At 44.8% G+C, this 20,970-nt stretch overlaps 1 protein-coding gene and 1 pseudogene across 1 annotated transcript; one reads left to right on the top strand and one right to left on the bottom strand.

Moving 5' to 3' along the window:
* Positions 1-429: 429 nt before the first annotated feature.
* LOC108178499 (PHD finger-like domain-containing protein 5A pseudogene) lies at positions 430-5,693 on the bottom strand (annotated as a pseudogene).
* On the top strand, positions 5,639-10,356 carry SMG8 (SMG8 nonsense mediated mRNA decay factor). The gene is made up of 4 exons (XM_002719260.5): positions 5,639-7,450; positions 7,981-8,126; positions 8,363-9,235; positions 9,938-10,356. The coding sequence occupies exons 1-4, from the start codon at positions 5,692-5,694 to the stop codon at positions 10,133-10,135; spliced, it is 2,976 nt and encodes a 991-aa protein (XP_002719306.1). The 5' UTR covers positions 5,639-5,691; the 3' UTR covers positions 10,136-10,356.
* The last annotated feature ends 10,614 nt before the right edge of the window (positions 10,357-20,970 follow it).

A 20,970-nucleotide genomic window follows, 5' to 3' on the forward strand; every position in this document is an offset into this window, starting at 1 on the left:
ACCAGCACTACCTGGCAGGCACTGCAAGATGAAATGTCCACAGTTACAGTTGTGAGAGCGTCCACCACCTGCTCAGGGGTCATCATGGACATTTGCCTTTAGAGCTGCTGCAAGCCCAGGCTTTTCACTGTGGGTAGCTTGATGGTCAGTGCTTCAAACAGGAGGCTGAAATGGTATCAGTCCTGTGTAGAAGCTCTCGGGGCAGACGGAATACATCAGTGTGGGGACAAATCCTTCTTTCTTGATTTCATAGTCAATTTTTCCCTCATACAGTCTGCCAGAAGGCATGAAGAACCCTGTCTGTCTCTGCCCCACACCTGAGCAAGGTGGCGGCATGCTAGCAGGCATTCTGCTGGGGCTCTGAGCTGTGCTCCCTTCTGATGGGGTTGTAGGTGTCTTTTTTGGCAGCTGCAGCAGCTTGATGGGGGAGGAAGGAGCCACCCACCAATCACCTCTTCTTAAAGCTGTATTTTTTGCATTCATAGATGAGATCTGTCTTAGAGCTCCCCAAATTGACAATCTTGGGGCAACCATCTCTATCCTTCTCCTGGATGGTGCCCTCCTTGCAGTAGTAGGCATTGGAGACTCCGAGGCCTCACAGATCACTCAGCGCCCCTGGTGAGAGCCGTAGTTGCACTGTCACGGATGTGCACCAGGGTGCACAGATGCACACAGGCGTCACATTTCTAACAGTCTTCCAATGGCTACGCCAGCCTGCTTGTGGCAAAAGATCAAGTCCAAATGATGTTGACAATCAGTATGTCTTTGTAAGATTCAACTACATTGAGGCCAGCGCTGTGGCATAGTGGGTGAAGCCGCCGCCTGCAGTGCTGGCATCCCATGTGGGCGCTGGTTCGGGTCCTGGCTGCTCTGCTTCCTATCCAGCTCTCTGCTGTGTCCCGGGTAAGCAGTAGAGGATGGCCTGGGTCCTTGGGCCCCTGCACCCACATGGGAGGCCTGGAAGAGGCTCCTGGCTCCTGGCTTCAGATCAGCGCAGTTCCAGCTGTTGCAGCCAGTTGGGGAAAGAGCCGGTGGATTGAGGCCCTCTCTCTCTCTCTGCCTCTCCTTCTCTCTCTGTGTAACTCTGACTTTCAAATAAATAAAATGAATCTTAAAAAAAATTAAAATAAAAAAATTCAACTATGTTACTCTGTAGTGCTATATACTATTTATTTTTGCTGTGTGAAAATGGCATGATTCACCCTATTGTTAATGAATTTTTATTGTTAATTTAATTAATTCATCCTATTGTCAATGAATATTAGAGTTGTTTTTTTTTTTTTTTTTAATTTATTTGACAGAGAGAGACAGAGAGAAAGGTCTTCCTTCCGCTGGTTCACCCCCAAAATGGCTGCCATGGCCAGAACTACGCCGATCTGAAACCAGGAGCCAGGTACTTCTTCCTGGTCTCCAATGCGGGTACAGGTCCATCCTCCACTTCCTTCCTGGGCCACAGCAGAAAGCTGGACTGGAAGAGGAGCAACCGGGACTAGAACCCGGCGCCCATATGGGATGCTAGCACCGCAGGTGGAGGATTAACCTAGTGAGCCATGGCGCTGGCCCGAATATTAGACTTGATTTCAGTTTTTGGCTGTTATGAACCATACACGTCTTTATGAACCTTCTTAAACAAGTACACATGACAAGAATCACTCTAGTGGCTTGCACTGTGGCAGAGCAGGTAAAGCCGCTGCCTGCAGTGCCAGCATCCCATATGGGTGCTGGTTTAGGTCTCTGCTATGGCCTGGGAAAGGAGCAGAAGATGGCCCAGTGGGCCCCTGAGCCCATGTGGGAGACCTGGAAGCAGCTCCTGGCTCCTGGCTTCAGATGGGGACAGCTCCGGCTGTTGCAGCCATTTGGGGAGTGAACCAGCAGATGGAAAATTCTCACTCGCTCTCTCTCTCTCTCTCTCTCTGCCTCTGCCTTTCAAATAAATAAATAAATAAATCTTTAAAAAGAAAAAAAGAATCACTCTAGTGTGTATGAGGGATTTTCAAAAGTTCATGGAAAATGTGCAGTTTTAATTTCATTTTTGTAGTAATTTTGAAACCTTCTGGTATTATGAAAAAAACTATGAAACTATGTGTGGACTTTAAAATTTCTTTTCACCAACCTTGTGCTTTTTTTGTTTGATGTTTTTAAGAAGCAGAGAGAGAGAGAGAGAGAGAGAGAGAGAGAGATTGATTCTGAGTGTTCTCAACCACTGATTCAGTCCCCAAACACTCATATAAGCATAAGGGGCTACAACCAGGAGCCAGGAATTCAATCCAGATTTCCCACATGGGTGGCAGGAGCCCAACCACTTTAGCCATCACCACTGTCTTCCGGTGCTTGTATTAGCAGGAAGTTGTGGGCAGAGCCAGGGGCTGGCATTGAACCCAGGCACTCCAATAAGGGATGCAGGCATCTTAACCATTAGGTCAAACACCTGCTCCTAAATGTATTACTTTGTCTATTCCTCTGTTTGTCTCTTCTCTTCTTCTATATACCCAAATCCAGCTTGGCTTTGGGAAATTCTGTGTGTTAATCCAAATAAATTACATGGTGCTCCTCACTTTGTAGATTATTTGCTACGTTCAGTAGGTGACTTGGCTGATGAAAGATTATTTTTAAAATTTTTTAGCTCATAAATCCAGGAAAATTGTGTATCTGTTAATATATTAAGCACACACATTATACAAGTTTTTCAAGAAAAGAAAAAACAAAACCAAGAATCTTCAACTCTATCTTTTAAATAAATAAATAAATCTCTTTTATAAAATTAAAGCAAAAATACCAGTACTATGATTTAGGTCCCTACTCTTCCTTTGAAGATTAAATGAGGTAATTCTTTTAAAATTTTTATTCATTTATTTACTTTTATTTGAAATGGAGTTAGACAGAGAGATATATCTTCCATCCACTGATTTGCTCTTGAAATGACCACAAAATTTGGGGCTGGACCAGGTTGAAGCCAGGAACCAGGAACTCAATCCAAGTCTCTCACATAGGTGGCAGAGCCTTAAGTACTTGAGACATAGCCTTCATCTGCTGACTCCCAGAGTGTATATTAGCAGAAAGCTGGATTGGAAACAGAGCCAGGACTTGAATCCTGGGACTCCAATATGAGATGCAGGTGTCCAAAACAGCATCATAACCAGTGTACCAGATGCCTCCTCCTAAATAAGCCAGTTCTTTTTTATTTTTTTAAACATTTATTTATTTATTTATTTGAAAGTCAGAGTTACACAGAGAGAGAATGAGAGGCAAAGAGGGAGAGATCTTCCATCTGCTGGTTCACTCCCCAATCGCCCGCAATGGCTGAAGCTGCAGCAATCTGAAACCAGGAGCCAGGAGCTTCTTCCTGGTCTCCCACGCAGGTGCAGGGGCCCAAAGACTTGGACCATCTTCTACTGCCTTCCCAGGCCATAGCAGAGAGCTGGATCGGAAGTGGAGCAGCGGCGCCCATATGGAATGCCAGTGATTCAGGCCAGGGCGTTAACCTGCTGCTGACATGACAACCAGTGGTTTAACCACTGAGTCAAACACTTGCCCCAGGGAAGGATGTTTTTGAATTATTGCAAATTGAAGAAAGTTTTCATTGTAGAAAAATTAGAATGTGGAGATACAAAATAAAAGGATGTTCACACTAAAATCTGCACGTGGATGCTTGTAGCAGCTTTAATCATGATTGTCCAAGCTTGTAAGCAACCAAGAATAGATAATAAATTATAATGTGTACATACAATGAATCATTTTTAGCATGAAAAAGCATTGAGTTATCAAATCATAGACAACGAAGAAGCTTAAACTCATATTACCAAGTGAAAGAGGCCAATTTGAAAAGGCTACATTCTGTATGATTCCAACTGTAGGACATTCTAGGAAAAACAAAACCGTAGATAGTAAAAAGCTTAGTGGTTGCCAGAGGTTGGGGGAATGAGAGGAGGGATGAGTAGGTGGAACAAAGAAGATTTTCAGGACAGTGAAACTTCTATATGACACTGTAATGATAGATATGTCATTACACATTTTTTGTAGAATATATAAAATTAAAAAAATATAAAAGCAGGCCGGCGCCGCGGCTCAATAGGCTAATCTTTCACCTAGCGGCGCCGGCACACCGGGTTCTAGTCCTGGTCGGGGCGCCAGATTCTGTCCCGGTTGCCCCTCTTCCAGGCCAGCTCTCTGCTGTGGTCCGGGAAGGCAGTGGAGGATGGCCCAAGTGCTTGGGCCCTGCACCCCATGGGAGACCAGGAGAAACACCTGGCTCCTGGCTTCGGATCAGTGTGGTGCTCTGGCGGCGGTGGCCATTGGAGGGTGAACCAACGGCAAAGGAAGACCTTTCTCTCTGTCTCTCTCACTGTCCACTCTGCCTGTCAAAAAAAAAAAAAAATATATATATATATAAAAGCAAATATTAATGCAAACTATAGTGATAGTGATGTATCAGTGTAGATTCATCCATTGTAACAAAGTTCTTACTCAGCAGGGAGGCTGCAAGTGTGTGGGCAGGAGGTATACTGGAACTCTGTATTTTTTTTTAAGATTTACTTATTTTTATTTGAAAGAGTTACACAGAGAGAGGAGAGGCAGAGAGAAAGAGAGGTCTTCCATCCGATGGTTCACTCCCCAACTGGCTGCATTGGCCGGAGCTGCGCCGATCCAAAGCCAGGAACCAGGAGCTTGGTCTGGGTCTCCCACGCGAAAACTGAATCAGAAGTGCAGCAGCCAGGTCTCAAACTGGCACCCATATAGGGGGCTGGCGCTTCAGGCCAGGGCATTAACCTTCTGGGCCACAGCGCTGGCCCCAGAACTCTGTACTTTCTACTCTGTTTTTGTAAACCTAAAAGTGCTCTAAAAAAGAAAGTTAATTAAAAATTAAGATTATAAAAAAGAGGAGTAAAACTATATAAACAAATCCTCCCACATTTAAATATTTTGGTATATACTTTTTGTAGCTTGATAAAAAAATTTTTTTAAGCTTGTACTCCACATACTTTTCCAAAATAGGTATCTTCCATTGATATAAGTGAATTACATTTCTTCAGAGAGGGCAGGAGAGGGAAATCTGTTCACGTTTCTTTGCAGGATGTTTCTAGAAAGGTGTTTCTCAAAATGTACAGCTTAAATTGAGCACCTCTTCTGTAGTTAGAAGAATCCGTTGACAATTTTATTTTTTGCAATTTTTATATTTCTTTGAAACGCGAAGTGTTTCCGATCGCCTTTAAATTTAAAGTTAATTTACTTTTATTTATACGAGAGGAAGAAAGGGAGAAACCTCCCATCTCTGGTTCACTCCTCAAAAGCCCACAACGCTGGCAGCCAGAAACTCAATCCACGAGAACGGCAGGGACCCAGGTATTTGAGCCATCACCGCAGCCTCCCAGGGTGCGCCTAAGCAGAAAGTTGGAGCCAGGCGCCCCCCGCTGGAGCCGGAGTCTGGAATGGGAGCGGGTTGTCCCAAGCAGCGTTTTCACCACTAGGCAAAATGCACCCCCGCCAACTTTCTTTTCGATACGGAAACTTAAACCAACTGTGGTGTAGGACTACGGCAAGCCTTGTCATAAACCTAGTGCGGGAAGAGCGGGAGGCGGAACCAAAATGAGAGGAAAGCAAAAGCTGAAGAAGCGGAGGAGGGATTTCAAAAATGCACAAAAGTCGGTTGGGTTTACTGGGAGGACCGGAAGGACTCGAGAGGAGGCTTACACCATGGCGGGTCCTGTCAGCTTACGGGAGCTTCTAATGGGAGCTTCAGCTTGGACGAGCTCAGAAAGTCCCGGAGAGTCCCCTACAGAGGGCGGAGCGAGCGCGGCTGGCGGACCGGAGCCCCCCTGGCGAGAGGATGAGATCTGCGTGGTGGGAATCTTCGGAAAGACGGCTCTGCGCCTGAATTCTGAGAAGTTCTCTCTTGTGAACACCGTGTGCGACCGGCAGGTCTTTCCCCTCTTTCGCCAGCAGGATCCTGGGGATCCAGGGCCCGGAATCAAGAGCGAGACTGGCACGGCTGGGGAGGCTGGTGGAGCCGGGGACCCTGGGGCTGCCGCCGGGGACCCCGTTCGGGGCGGTGCCTCTGCCGCGGAAGGTAGCCGAACCGATCCAGGTTCCCAGGACTACAGCCTTCTGCAGGCCTATTACAACCAAGAAAGCAAAGTTCTCTATCTTCTTCTCACTTCCATCTGTGACAATTCACAGCTTCTGCGAGCTTGTCGGGCCCTTCAGAGCGGGGAAGCTGGAGGTGGCCTCTCTTTACCTCATGCGGAAACTCACGAGTTCTGGAAGCATCAGGAGAAGCTGCAGTGCCTCAGTCTCCTTTACCTTTTCTCCGTCTGTCACATCCTGCTCCTGGTCCATCCCACTTGTTCCTTTGACATCACTTATGATCGAGTGTTCAGAGCCCTGGATGGACTGAGACAGAAAGTACTGCCTCTCCTCAAAACAGCCATTAAAGATTGTCCGGTGGGCAAAGACTGGAAGCTTAATTGCCGACCTTGCCCACCAAGGCTCCTTTTCCTCTTTCAACTCAATGGCGCCCTCAAGGTGGAACCCCCTCGGAACCAAGACCCAGCTCATCCAGACAAGCCCAAGAAACATTCTCCCAAAAGGAGACTGCAGCATGCCCTGGAGGATCAAATCTATAGAATCTTCCGGAAGAGTCGTGTCTTGACTAATCAGAGTATCAACTGTCTCTTTACTGTGCCTGCCAACCAAGCTTTTGTGTACATTGTCCCCGGAAGCCAGGAAGAGGACCCAGTAGGCATGTTGCTGGACCAACTTAGGAGTCACTGTACTGTTAAGGACGCGGAGTCTTTGCTGGTGCCTGCACCCCTTTCTGGGCCCAGGCGATACCAGGTGATGAGACAGCACAACCGACAGCAACTTTCCTTCCATATTGACAGCAGCAGTTCGAGTTCTTCAGGCCAGCTAGTGGATTTCACTCTCCGGGAATTCCTATGGCAGCATGTGGAGCTAGTCTTAAGCAAGAAGGGCTTTGATGACAGCGTGGGCAGGAACCCACAGCCTTCCCATTTTGAACTTCCCACTTACCAGAAGTGGGTCTCAGCAGCTTCAAAACTGTATGAAGTAGCTATTGATGGGAAAGAGGAGGACTTGGGTTCACCCACTGGGGAGCTAACATCTAAGATTTTAAGCAGTATTAAAGTCTTGGAAGGGTTTTTGGATATTGACACAAAATTCTCAGAAAACCGATGCCAAAAAGCTTTACCCATGGCCCATAGTGCTTACCAGTCAAATTTGCCTCATAATTACACAATGACTGTTCATAAGAATCAGCTTGCCCAGGCTCTTCGAGTGTACAGTCAACATGCTAGAGGTCCAGCCTTTCACAAGTATGCCATGCAGTTACATGAGGACTGCTACAAATTTTGGAGCAATGGCCATCAGCTCTGTGAGGAGAGGAGTTTAACTGATCAACACTGTGTACATAAATTTCACTCATTACCTAAATCAGGTAGCCAAAATTTTTTCAGCATTTTGAAATCACAAGTTTGAACTGTTTTTTTATTATTTTAGGGTAATTTGTTCATCATGTATTTTTAAAAGAGCCCTACAAAAATATAGCTGCATCAATTGTAGGTTTTCTTTTCTGCTCTAAAAGAAAATACCAGCTATACAACTTGCTTATTTTCTTATATTTAAAGAAAAAACACTAGTGATTTGGTAAAGTTTTAGAAATTTTATATTAATTGTTTTGGAGAATTTTTTTAAACTCAAATGAACACAGTGAAGTGTAAGGTCACCGTGATGATGGTTGCAGGAGGAAAAATTTACTTAGAAATCTGAAGCTTTAGATTAAAATATAAATTATTTATTTTCACTCCTTTCTTTTGTTACTTGTATTCGGTCAAGGTTTTGTGTGTGTTTCCTATTATTTCCAAAGAACTACTTGGAGGATTTTTAGAATTCAGTGTTGTTAGAATTGCAAAGTAGATCTGATTCTGCATTGTGTTTGTGAAATTAATAGTGACTTATATTTTCCAGGAGAAAAACCAGAGGCTGACAGAAATCCTCCTGTGCTGTATCACAACAGTCGGGCTCGATCCACTGGTGCCTGTAACTGTGGCAGGAAACAAGCACCTCGAGATGATCCCTTTGATATCAAGGCAGCTAACTATGACTTTTATCAGGTAGAGACTGAGTTTTTTCTACTTCTTTCTTTTCTTGCTAAATATCATCTGAGTAAAAGCACATAATTTTCAGAAGCAGAATACCTAGAAGAGTAAATGCAGCTACAGTGTGATATATAAAGAAGAGTGAGTTCTTTTTATGTACTTATTTGCTTCCATGATGATTGTTGGTGAAGAATGTGTTACTTTTGATTAAAAAAAAGTTTACAGAGCTCTTTTTTTCCCCCCCTCTGTAGCTTCTGGAAGAAAAATGTTGTGGAAAATTGGATCATATCAATTTCCCAGTATTTGAACCAAGTACTCCAGATCCTGCTCCTGCCAAAAATGAATCCTCTCCTGCCCCTCCAGATTCGGATGCTGATAAACTTAAGGAAAAAGAACCTCAAACCCAAGGAGAGAGCACAAGCCTAAGTCTAGCTTTGAGTCTGGGCCAGTCCACAGATAGCTTAGGTACCTATCCAGCTGATCCGCAAGCAGGAGGAGACAATCCAGAAGTTCATGGTCAAGGAGAAGTGAAAACTGAGAAGAGGCCAAACTTGGTTGATCGACAAGCATCCACAGTTGAGTATCTTCCAGGCATGCTACATTCAAATTGCCCTAAAGGTCTCCTACCCAAATTCTCCAGCTGGTCTTTGGTTAAACTAGGTCCTGCCAAATCGTATAACTTTCATACAGGTTTGGACCAACAGGGCTTCATTCCAGGAACAAACTATCTTATGCCTTGGGACATTGTCATCAGGACTAGAGCTGAAGAAGAAGGAGACTTAGACACAAATTCTTGGCCTGCTCCAAATAAAGCTATTCCTGGAAAGAGAAGTGCAGTTGTAATGGGAAGAGGAAGACGGCGAGACGACATAGCTCGAGCTTTTGTGGGCTTTGAGTATGAAGATTCTCGAGGTCGGAGGTTCATGTGCTCGGGACCTGACAAAGTAATGAAAGTAATGGGAAGTGGACCCAAGGAATCAGCTTTGAAAGCCCTAAACAGTGATATGCCCTTATATATTCTGTCATCATCTCAGGGTAGAGGGCTCAAACCACATTATGCTCAACTTATGAGGCTTTTTGTAGTGGTTCCTGATGCTCCTTTGCAGATAATACTAATGCCTCAGGTAAGAACATGACTTTGTTCCCAAACAAAATACTGATACTTGTTTTGAAAAAGTACATGATAATATCAGAACTATTTATTTCATTAAATTTTAAATTTAAATGTCTTTTTAAACCTAATACTGTGTTTCTTAAAAAAATGAATTGTAGGAGGCTGATGTTATGGTGCAGCAGGTTAAACTGCCACTTGGGATTCCTGCATCTCATATTGGGGTGCTGGTTTGAGTTTCAGCTACTTGTGATCCAGCTTCCTTCTAATGTGCCTGGGAAGGCAGCAGATAATGGTCCAAGGACGTGGGGCCCTGCCACCCCCGTGAGAGAATTGGATGGAGTTCTGGGTTCCTGATTTTGACTTTGGCTTCAACTCTGGCTATTGTGGTTATTTGGGGGAGTGAACTAGTGTATGGAAGATTCTCTCTCTCATTCTTCCTTTCAACTAAATAAACAAGTATTTTTAAAATGGTGGGTATTTTGATCAGTTTGCATAGTTTGTTTCAGATGTTTGAGGTTAAAAATCTAAAAAAAAAACAAGATAACACCTGACTAAAGAATCTAATACTGGGTATGATTAGAAATAGTGTACTCATATCTGCTTAGTTTTCTATGCTTTTTGAACTTATTTGTTTGAACATTTATCTTTCAGGCTTTTTTTTTTTTGTCTTACTGAGAAATGTAAGAATAATTATATTACCTGTGTTTTTCAGGTTCAGCCAGGCCCACCACCATGTCCAGTATTCTATCCAGAAAAACAAGAAATCACTCTCCCACCTGATGGCCTTTGGGTTTTGAGATTTCCTTATGCATATGTGACTGAGAGAGGACCTTGTTTCCCTCCCAAGGAAAATGTACAGTTAATGAGCTACAAGGTGCTCCGTGGGGTTCTTAAAGCAGTAACACAGTAAGAGTTTTCCAGCTAGTCTAATCTTAAGGTTGAGCTGATTTCTGTTGTGGGTTGGGGATTTTTTTAGTATATGTATTCTGTGTTTTCCTAAACCCAAAAATGTGTTTTGGTTACAGGAGTTCAGTATTTGGACAATAATTGTTCTATTATTTGATGGTATCATTGATATTTATTGTAAATAGGACTACAACTTCAAAATAAAGATTGGTTGTTCTAGAAAAAGAGAAATGAATATATGGTTAATACCTCTTTTTTCTTGTTTTTGTTTCACTGTACGTAATAAAACATGTGGTTTTTTTTTAATCATAAATTAATGTTGTATAACCATGTTGGGCCCAAACTGTTTTGACTAAAATGATGTTATAGCTGGGATTTTTTTCTTAAGATGCTGCTCCCTGAAATTATCTTCAAAACAGAATGGTCCATTAGGTTATCTGGTAATGAAACAAGGACTAATTTGACTTAATTGCAGAAAAGAAATGAACAAACAAAAAACTAGATGTTTTGCTCACAATTCTGGTACTTTAGATTGTTTTGTTCTTAGTATTTCATTCTTGAACTGTTGAGACACCACATCTTAAATGAATGCCAGCTGAACTTAAAACTTTTTAATCCAAGATATTAATCCTTTATTCTTGAATAACTCTTCTACTGTGAAGCAATTTACTAGGTATTACAAATCAGTCTATAGTAACTTTTTCTAGCATCAACATGGTACACACCATGATATCACCCTCTAATTGGTGATATGTCACCAATTAAGTAAGTGTGCAAAATAAGTTAACATATCAAAAACTCTAGTGTAATTGGTTATGTTTTCCTATATGCATGAAATTTGAAATGCTGGACTAGTAAAATTGGAGATTTTAGTCTCAGCATATATGAACTTTTTTTTAATTAATTAATTTTTTTTTTTTTTGACAGGCAGAGTGGACAGTGAGAGAGAGAGACAGAGAGAGAGAAAGGTCTTCCTTTGCCGTTGGTTCACCCTCCAATGGCCGCCGCGGCTGGCGCACTGCGGCCGGCGCACCACGCTGATCCGATGGCAGGAGCCAGGTACTTATCCTGGTCTCCCATGGGGTGCAGGGCCCAAGTACTTGGGCCATCCTCCACTGCACTCCCTGGCCACAGCAGAGAGCTGGCCTGGAAGAGGGGCAACTGGGACAGAATCCGGTGCCCCGACCGGGAGTAGAACCCGGTGTGCCAGTGCCACAAGGCGGAGGATTAGCTTAGTGAGCCGCGGCTCCAGCCAGCATATATGAACTTAACACATCTTTTGAAGTTATTATTTGTGTTCTTGTAAAATTTACTTATAAGGCAGAGGCAGAGACTTCATTATTTGGTTCACTCCCCAAATGCCTGCCATAGCTGGGGTGGGGCCAGACCAAAGCTAGGAGCATCCAACAATTTGAATCTCCCATGTGTGTGGCAGGGACCCAAGTATTTGAACTATCACCTACTGTTTTCCAAGGTATACATGAGCAGGAAGCTGGAATGGGACGCGAAGCCAGGACTCGAATCCAGGCTCTATATCATGGGATGCAGGCATCTCAAGAGGTGTCTCAACTGCTGTATCAAATGTCTGTGTCCTGTTATTTGGGTTTTGATTTAGAAATATATAGGGAAAAACATAACAGGCAGCTGATTTAGAACTATAATGTAATTAGGTGTTTGTTAATGTCTATTATAGTTTGTTTAGGAAAAGGAGAATGAGAGCCCATTTGATCTTACATCCCATCTTTCTCTTTCTCTGATAACAATTTTGAAAATCACAATTACTATATGCTAAGCGTGGCTCTTGGTTTCATTAAATTGCATACTGCATTTAGAAAGTACAGCTAGATTGCCCTGCAGGACATGTTCTAATAGTTTTTGTTTTATTTCAATAACCTTAGAGACTTGAATAACAGATTGTATAAAATTATAGGCTAAAGTTCTGTAAGAGAATAGTTTTAAAAAACACGCTCTGAAAAGCAAATTCTTTTTCTTCTTTGTTTCCTTTCTTTATTTTTGGTGTCATCCTACGTGAAACTTTACATTCCTGCTAAAATTTGTAAATGATTTTCTTGATTATTTTGTTACAGAAGCCACCCTAATTTGAATTTCTATAGAATTTTAAAGACCAAACTTTTATGCTAAAAGATAATTTCAGTACTTATTCATGTTGGTTTGTATCCATAAATAGGTTCACAGAATAGGAAAGTGGGCTATACAGTTTGTACTGCTTAACTACCTTCTCTTTAGTCATATAAACCTTATTTCAGCACATTTCAAAAATGATGATTTTATTAAATTGTACTTTTTCTGTAGCAGCACTTGCATTGTCCATTGATTAGCAGACGTTTCAGATGGATTCTTTCTGAAGAATCAGTGGGTCAGAAGGGGCTTCAGAGGATGTCCTTAGGCCTATTGGTAAGTCTTTTGATGTGTCCATTAAATTCAGCATATAACTAAAGTCTTAGGAAGTAATTCGTATTTTACTCAAAGAGTAAAGTACTAGTATAGGGGCTGGTGCTGTGGCGTAGCTGAAAAGCCGCCGCCTGCAGTGCTGGCAATCCATTTGGGTGCTGGTTCGAGTCCCAGCTGCTCCTCTTCCAATTCAGCTCTCTGCTATGGTCTGGGAAAGCAATAGAAGATGGCCCAAGTCCTTGGGCCCCTGCACCCATGTAGGAGACCAGGAGGAGGCTCCTGGCTCCTGATTGGCACAGTTCTGGACATTGTGGTTGTTTGGGGAGTAAACCAGAGGATGGAAGACCTCTTTCTCTCTCTTTTTTTTTTTTTTTTTTTTGGCAGGCAGAGTTAGTGAGAGAGAGAGAGACAGAGAGAAAGGTCTTCCTTTTTCTGTTGGTTCACCCCCCAAAATGGCCACTACGGCTGGTGTGCTGTGCTGATCCGAAGCCAGGAGCCAGGTGCTTCCTCCTGGTCTCCCATGCGGGTGCAGGGCCCAAGGACCTGGGCCATCCTCCACTGCCTTCCCGGGCCACAGCAGAGAGCAACCAGTACAGAACCGGTGCCCCAACCGGGACAAGAACCCAGGGTGCCAGCGCCACAGGTGGAGGATTAGCCAAGTGAGCTGTGGCGCTGGCCAAACCTCTTTCTCTCTCTCTCTCTCTTTTTTTTTTTTTTTTGACAGGCAGAGTGGACAGTGAGAGAGAGAGAGAGACAGAGAGAAAGGTCTTCCTTTGTTGTTGGTTCACCCTCCAATGGCCACCGCAGCCGGCGTGCTGCGGCCGGCGCACTGCGCTGGTCCGATGGCAGGAGCCAGGTACTTCTCCAGGTCTCCCATGGGGTGCAGGGCCCAAGCACTTGGGCCATCCTCCACTGCACTCCCTGGCCACAGCAGAGAGCTGGCCTGGAAGAGGGGCAACCAGGACAGAATCCGGCGCCCCGACCGGGACTAGAACCTGGTGTGCTGGCGCCGCAAGGCGGAGGACTATAGGACTAGCCTAGTGAGCCGCGGAGCTGGCCACGAACCTCTTTCTCTTTCTCTCTCTGCTTCTGCCTCTCTGTAAATCTGCCTTTCAAATAAATAAATAAATAAATCTTAAAAAAAGGTAAAATAAAGAACTAGTATAATAAATCTTTTTGTGAAGTGAGTTACAGTCCTTTTTTTTTTTTTTAAAGATTTATTTATTTTAGGGACTGGCAACGTGGCAGAGTAGGCTAAGCTTCCTCCTCTGACGCTGGCATCCTATGTGGGTACTGGTTCATGTTCCGGCTGCTCCTCTTCTGATCCAGTTCCCTGCTTATGGCCTGGGAGAAAAGTGGAAGATTACCTGAGTCCTTGGGCCCCTGCACCAGCTTGGGAGACCCAGAAGGATCTCCTGGCTCCTGGCTTTGTCTCAGCTCTGGCTGTTGTGGCCATTTGAGGGAGTGAACCAGTGGATGGAAGATACCTTTCTCTCTGCCTCTCCTTTTCTCTGTAACTCTACGTCTCAAATAAATAAATAAATAAAATCTTTAAAAAGAAAAATATTTATTTGAAAGGCAGGGTTATAGACAGAGGGAGAGAGAGAGAAAGGTCATCCATCCGCTGGTTCACTACCTCAATGGCCACAGTTGCTGGAGCTGGACCCACCTTAAGCCAGCAACCAGGAGCTTCTTCTGGGTTTCCCACTCGGGTGCAGGGACCCAAGCACTTGGGTCATCTTCTACTGCTTTCCCAGGCCACAGGCAGAGAGCTGGATTGGAAGAGGAGCAGCCAGGACATGAACCAGTGTGCATATGGGATGCTGGTACCACAGGCAGAGGCTTAGCCTACTACACTACAGTGCTGGTCCCACAGTCTTGTTTTCAAAAATGGCTTCATATGGTTGGTTTACTTAAAGTTGGGTTTTCTTTTACTATTTAAACTGTATCTTAGTTTTTTAAAAAAGAAAAAAGACTTCTAAGAAAAAGAAAGCAAAATTTTAAAAAATGGGACTAGGGACACCTGACAAAATTAACAATAGCTACACTTTATTATAGCTACTCTTTATTGAAGAACATATAATAAAAATAACTGTTTCTTGAATATCCACTTGTTAGATACTTTACTAAGCATTTCACACTCATCACTTCTAATCCTTAAAACATTGCAGGATAGAAATTAGCCCTATTTTCCAGATATGGAAATTAATGGTTGGAGTGGTTAAATGACTTGTCCAGGTCATATAGCTGAGGAGTAGTATCACCAGAATTTAAGTTCAGGACTCTGATTTTGAAGCTGTGGTCTTCTCAATGTATAGGCTTGTATTTTAGGAATGAAAACTGCTTGTCATTTGCTCCAAATAGATTTGTTTATTTATTCTAAAGGCATAGTGACAGGGGCTGGCGCCGTGGTTCACTTGGTTAATCCTCCGCCTGCAGCGCTGGCATCCCATATGGGCGCCGGATTCTAGTCCTAGTTGTTCCTCTTCCAGTCCAGCTCTCTGCGGTGGCCCGGGAAGGCAGTGGAGGATGGCCCAGGTCCTTGGGCCCTGCACCCTCATGGGAGACCAGGAGGAAGCACCTGGCTCCTGGCTTCAGATCAGTGTAGCTCCAGCTGTGGTGGCCATTTTGGGGGTGAACCAACGGAAGGAAGACCTTTCTCTCTGTCTCTCTCTCTCTCTCACTGTCTAACTCTATCTGTCAAATAAATAAATAAATAAATAAAGGCATAGTGACAAATAGGGAGAAACACAGAGTGAGAGATCTTCCATCTACTAACTCATTCCACAGTTGGCCACAAAAGCCCATGCTGGGACGGGCTGAAGCCAGGAGCCAGGAGCTCCATCCAGCTCTCCCCTGTGGGTGATAGGCACTCAAGTACTTGGACCATAATCTGCTACTTTCCCAGGTACATTCACAGGGAGCTAAATTGGAAGCAGAGTAGCCAAGACTCAAATCAGTACTGCAGTAGAGGATGTTGGTATCCCATGGATGTTGGCATCCCATGCAGAGGCTAAATCTGCTGCCACTGAATTTTGTTCGTTTGTTTCTGAGAGGCAGAGTGACAGAGAGAGATCTTCCATCTGCTGACTCATTCCTCAAATACCTGTCAGGGCCAGGCCAAGCTGAAACCAAGAACCGGGAACCCCATCCAGGTCTCTCATACAGGTGTCAGGGACTCAAGTACTTGAACCATGATCTGCTGCTTCCCAGGGTGCAGATTCGCAGAAAGCTGGATCTGAAGCAGAGGTGGGACTAAATCCCAGATACTCTGATGTGGAATGCAGGTGTCCCAAGCTGCACTTTAACTTGCTGCACCACAATTCCCACCCCCAACTGAATAGTTTGACTCATTTTAAGACCTGTGAATTGGTGAGTTTACTCTCATTTTAATATCAGAAAACGTAGGTGTGATACCCCCAAAACAACTTTGTTTCCTTTAAGAATATGAATATTGATTATATAACTATAATTATTCAGTCTTTTTATAGTCTCCTGCCTTCTTTTGTTCTATATTTTTACCTATAAAAATAGTACTATGGGGTGGGCATTCGGCACCGCATTAAGATACCACTTGGGATGCCCACATCTCGTGTCAGAGGGCCTGGGTTTGAGTTCTGACTTTGAATCTGATTCCAGCTTCCTGCTGCTGTGAACCTTGAGAGGGCGCAGGTGATAGCTCAAGTACTTGGGTCCTGCCATCCACAGGGGTGACCTGGATTAGGTTCCAGGCTCCTGGCTTGTTTCAGGCATTTGGGGATTGAATCTATGGATGCAAGATCTCTCTGTTCATTTCAAATAAATACAATGTAATAAATAAAAAATTTAAAATAAGTTAAAATAGGGCCGGCGCCGCAGCTCAGTAGGCTAATCCTCCGCCTTGCGGCGCTGGCACACCGGGTTCTAGTCCCGGTCGGGGCGCCGGATTCTGTCCTGGTTGCCCCTCTTCCAGGCCAGCTCTCTGCTGTGGCCAGGGAGTGCAGTGGAGGATGGCCCAAGTGCTTGGGCCCTGCACCTGCATGGGAGACCTGGAGAAACACCTGGCTCCTGCCTTCGGATAGGCGCGGTGCACTGGCTGCAGTGCGCCAGCCGTGGTGGCCATTGGAGGGTGAACCAACGGCAAAGGAAGACCTTTCTCTCTCTCACTGTCCACTCTGCCTGTCAAAAGAAAAAAAGAAGCCGGCGCCGTGGCTCAATAGGCTAATCCTCCACCTTGCGGCGCCGGCACACCGGGTTCTAGTCCCGGTCGGGGCGCCGGATTCTGTCCCGGTTGCCCCTCTTCCAGGCCAGCTCTCTGCTATGGCCAGGGAGTGCAGTGGAGGATGGCCCAGGTGCTTGGGCCCTGCACCCCATGGGAGACCAGGAAAAGCACCTGGATCCTGGCTCCTGCCATCGGATCAGCGCGGTGCGCCGGCTGCAGCGGCGGCCATTGGAGGGTGAACCAACGGCAAAGGAAGACCTTTCTCTCTCTGTCTCTCTCTCTCACTGTCCACTCTGCCTGTCAAAAAAAAAGAAAAAAGAAAAAAGAAAAAAAAAAGTTAAAATAGTTCTATAGTAGATTTACTCTACCACTTAAGAAGCCCAGGAAATTTACAGTTATGTAATAGGTCCAATTTAGGAGAAGACATTGGAGATATGATTTTTTAGGGCGAAGAGGTGATTTAAAGATTTATTTTATATGAAAGGCAGAGAGAGAGAAAGCATCCATATACTGGTTCACTCCCCAGATAGTCATAATGGCTGGGGCTGGGCCAGGCTGATGCCAGGAGCCTGGATCACCATCCAGGTATCCCAAGTGAGTGGCAGGGGCCCACACACTTGGAGCATCTTCCACCCATTAGCATGGAGCTGAATAGGAAGTAGAGCAGCCAGAATTGGAACTGGCTTTCATTTGAGATACCAACTTTGCAGGCAGCAGCTTAACCCACTGTGCCACAATTCTGGCCCCTAAAGATAGTTTTGTGACAATGTCTTTCATCTCTGAGATTAGAATTGTTCTGATTTATGGCACTTGAGTTCTTTTTGAGCCTCTGATTTTAGTTGGATAAAGGATTTCAGGAACCCAAATGCCTTCAGCTCAAAATAATGTTTTAAGATTATTTGAAATGCGGAGCTACAGACAAATGGCAGGGGAGGGGGAGAAGAAAGAGAGACAGAGAGTGAGCTTTCATCGGCTGGTTCACTCCCCAAATAGCCACAACAGTCAGAACTGGGCTGAACCGAAGCCAGGAGCCAAGAGCTTCTTCTGGGTCTTTCATGTGGGTGCAGGGGCCCAAGCACTTGTGCCATCTTCTGCTGCTTTCCCAGGCACATTAACAGGAAAATGGATCAGAAGTAGAGCAGCCGGGATTTGACCTGACAGCACCACAGGTGGCAACTTTACCCGCTACACCACAGCACTGGTCCCTCAAAATAATTTTTACGCTACAGTGGCTTATTCTTGCCCTTTCAGTTGCTATTATGTAATATTTTGGAATATGGAAATAGAATTAAAGGGAAATAGGACTTTTTAAAAATATTTATTTATTTATATGAAAGGCAGAGTTATAGAGAGGCAGAGAGAGAGAGAGGTCTTCCATCCGCTGGTTCACTCCCAAATTGGCTGCAATGGCCAGAGCTGCGCCCATCCGAAGCCAGGAGCCAGGAGCTTCTTCTGGGTCTCCCATGTGGTTGCAGGGACCTAAGGACTTGGGCCATCTTCTACTGCTTTTCCAGGCCATAGCAGAGAGCTGGATTGGAAGTGAAGCAGCCAGGACTCATATGGGATGCCGGCACTGTAGGTGGCAGCTTTACCCACTATGCCACAGCACAGTCCCCATGGGAAATAGGATTAAAGGGGGCATGTTGCCCCTTCTCCTGCCCCTCCCATTTCCTCCCTTTTGTTGAGATCCTTGGTGCCTAACCAGATCCTTCCAGACTCCTTGCAAACCAACTGGCAAAACATAAGCAGCACAGGGCAGTTTGTGAAATAGGTAAGAGGGAAGTTCCCAGAGGCTTCAGAGAGCCCCCTACTCTTCCTCCAGCTGCCTTCCCCCACCTCCCCACAGTGGCAGATTTCCTCCATAGCAAGATAAAAACAGCTCTAAGCGTGCGCTGCGCACAGTCTCTTCAGAGACTGTCGCCACCTAACTTTGCTTCAGTAAAGCAAGCTGTCTCTGTTGAGGTGGGTTTTTGTCTCCTTCTGGGGTTATGAAAGGCCAGAACCCTGAGCTATTCCAAACCTAACAAGGATCATGTACATCAGCTGGTCTGCGTGATATAGTTTGACAGCCCTAACAGAAGGCAATACTTTTCAATCAGTGAGTTTCCTTAAAATGTTTTAATTTTTTTTCTTTTTTTAATTTTTTATTATTATTTTTTTTTTTGACAGGCAGAGTGGACAGTGAGAGAGAGAGACAGAGAGAAAGGTCTTCCTTTGCCGTTGGTTCACCCTCCAATGGCCGCCGCGGCCAGCGCGCTGCGGCCGGCGCACCGCGCTGATCCGATGGCAGGAGCCAGGAGCCAGGTGCTTTTCCTGGTCTCCCATGGGGTGCAGGGCCCAAGCACCTGGGCCATCCTCCACTGCACTCCCTGGCCATAGCAGAGGGCTGGCCTGGAAGAGGGGCAACCGGGACAGAATCCGGCGCCCCGACCAGGACTAGAACCCGGTGTGCCGGCGCCGCTAGGCGGAGGATTAGCCTAGTGAGCCGTGGCGCCGGCCAAAATGTTTTAATTTTTAAAGTATGAATGTGGCATCTCATATGGGTGCCAGTTTCTGTCCCAGTTGCTCTACTTCCCTTCTAGCTCTCTGCTAATGGCCTGGGAAAAGCAGCAGAAGATGGCCCAAATCTTTGGGCCACTGCCACTCACATGGGAGACCTGGAAGAAACTTCTGGCTCCAGGCTTTGGCCAGCTGTTGGGGCCATTTGGGGAGTGAACCAGCTGATGGAAGATCTTTCTCTCTTTCAAATAAATAAATCTTTTTTAAAAATTTTAAAAAATAAAGTTTGTGTTATATTTGGGGATATTTTTAGTTAGTTCTTTTTCTTCTACAATGTCAGTATCATTTCTCTATTTTGGTGGAAGAGCAAGAAATAGGCAGCTACTGCTGTCTTTGGCTACCTAAACTTTTTTATTTTTATGTATTTGAGAGGCAGAGCGTGGATATAAATCTACAGAGACAGAGAGCAAGCGTCCATCTGCTGGTGGACATGAGGACTGGGGTGGGCTGAAAGTGGAGTACTGGGAGCTCAATCCAGATCTGTGTGGGTGCCAGGAACTAAAGTTGACATTAGTTGGAAACTCATCATGAGTCAGAGACTGTTAAGGAATCTAGACCCTCTTAAGTATCTTTGCGGCTGGGGTAATCTTAACTGCTGGTGTAAACACCTGCCCCCTCAGTCACTTTTTAAAGCCTAGTGAAGGCCCTCTGTTTTTGAGAATCTTCTAAATTTTATTTACTCATCTTAAAGGATGCTAGAATCTTTGGGGAACCAAGGTGATTAATAGGATGTGAAAATTGGAAGTCATTTAGTTAAAAATCCTCATTTTACAGATGAAGCGGAGGGATTTACTCAAGGCCAGAGTCGGGAATCATAAAATTTTAAATTGCCACTCGCTTTGTACATCTGGAGAGCACACACATGCACTTCTTGCCAAAATTTCTCCCTGGGCTCTGGGTTAATTACTTTGCATCGAAATGGGACTCTTGGTGTCTTAGTAGTTTGGAATGTGTGGGATACAGTAGGGTTTTCTGGAATTTAGTTTGTAGTCTTCCTAGGACTTTATAAGTGTTCTCTTACAGCCTTGAAAAAGCTTCCTTATTTTAAATGGATTTGTAAATCAACAAATATTTGAGTGCCTGTTGTGTACCAGGCATGGGGACTGCACCTTCATGGTGAAATGAGGGAGCAGAGGCAGTCTCAAATTGCTTGTCTGAGAACTAAACCTTTTTTTAAAAAAAGATTTATTTATTTATTTATTTGAGAAGTAGAGTTACAGAGAAAGGGTGAGACACAGACATCTTCCTTCCGAGGGTTCACTTACTTGCAGCTCTGGCTGCAATGGCCAGAGCTGGGCGATGGGAAACCAGGAGCCAGGAGCTGCTTCCAGGTCTCCCACGTGGGTGCAGGGGCTCAAGCACTTGGGCCGTCTTCTGCCTTCCCAGGCCATTAGCAGGGAGCTGGATCGGAAGAGGAGCAGCCAGGACTCAAACCGGCATCCAGATGGGATTGCCTGTGCCGCAGGTGGAGGCTTAACTTACTACGCCAAAGCTCCAGCCCCAGAACTAAACCTTTTATGGTATGTGTGACAACAGGGAAAATTCTCACTAGACAAGTGGAGGATTTATTATTTGTTTTAGCAAGCTTCCAACGGTAAGAATTCCATGCATTTCCTGGAGAAGGCACTGGGAAGTGAGGAATCGTGATGTGGGCTTTCCTATTATTC

Source organism: Oryctolagus cuniculus, chromosome 17, assembly GCF_964237555.1.
Source record: "Oryctolagus cuniculus chromosome 17, mOryCun1.1, whole genome shotgun sequence".
In the NCBI taxonomy this organism is placed as follows: Eukaryota; Metazoa; Chordata; class Mammalia; order Lagomorpha; family Leporidae; genus Oryctolagus; species Oryctolagus cuniculus.

Coding starts and splice junctions, on each gene's coding strand:
- SMG8 (XM_002719260.5), top strand. CDS start 5,692: ATGGCGGGTCCTGTCAGCTTACGGGAGCTTCTAATGGGAGCTTCAGCT. Junction 7,451..7,980: donor TCACTCATTACCTAAATCAG/GTAGCCAAAATT, acceptor TATATTTTCCAG/GAGAAAAACCAGAGGCTGAC. Junction 9,236..9,937: donor AGATAATACTAATGCCTCAG/GTAAGAACATGA, acceptor TGTGTTTTTCAG/GTTCAGCCAGGCCCACCACC.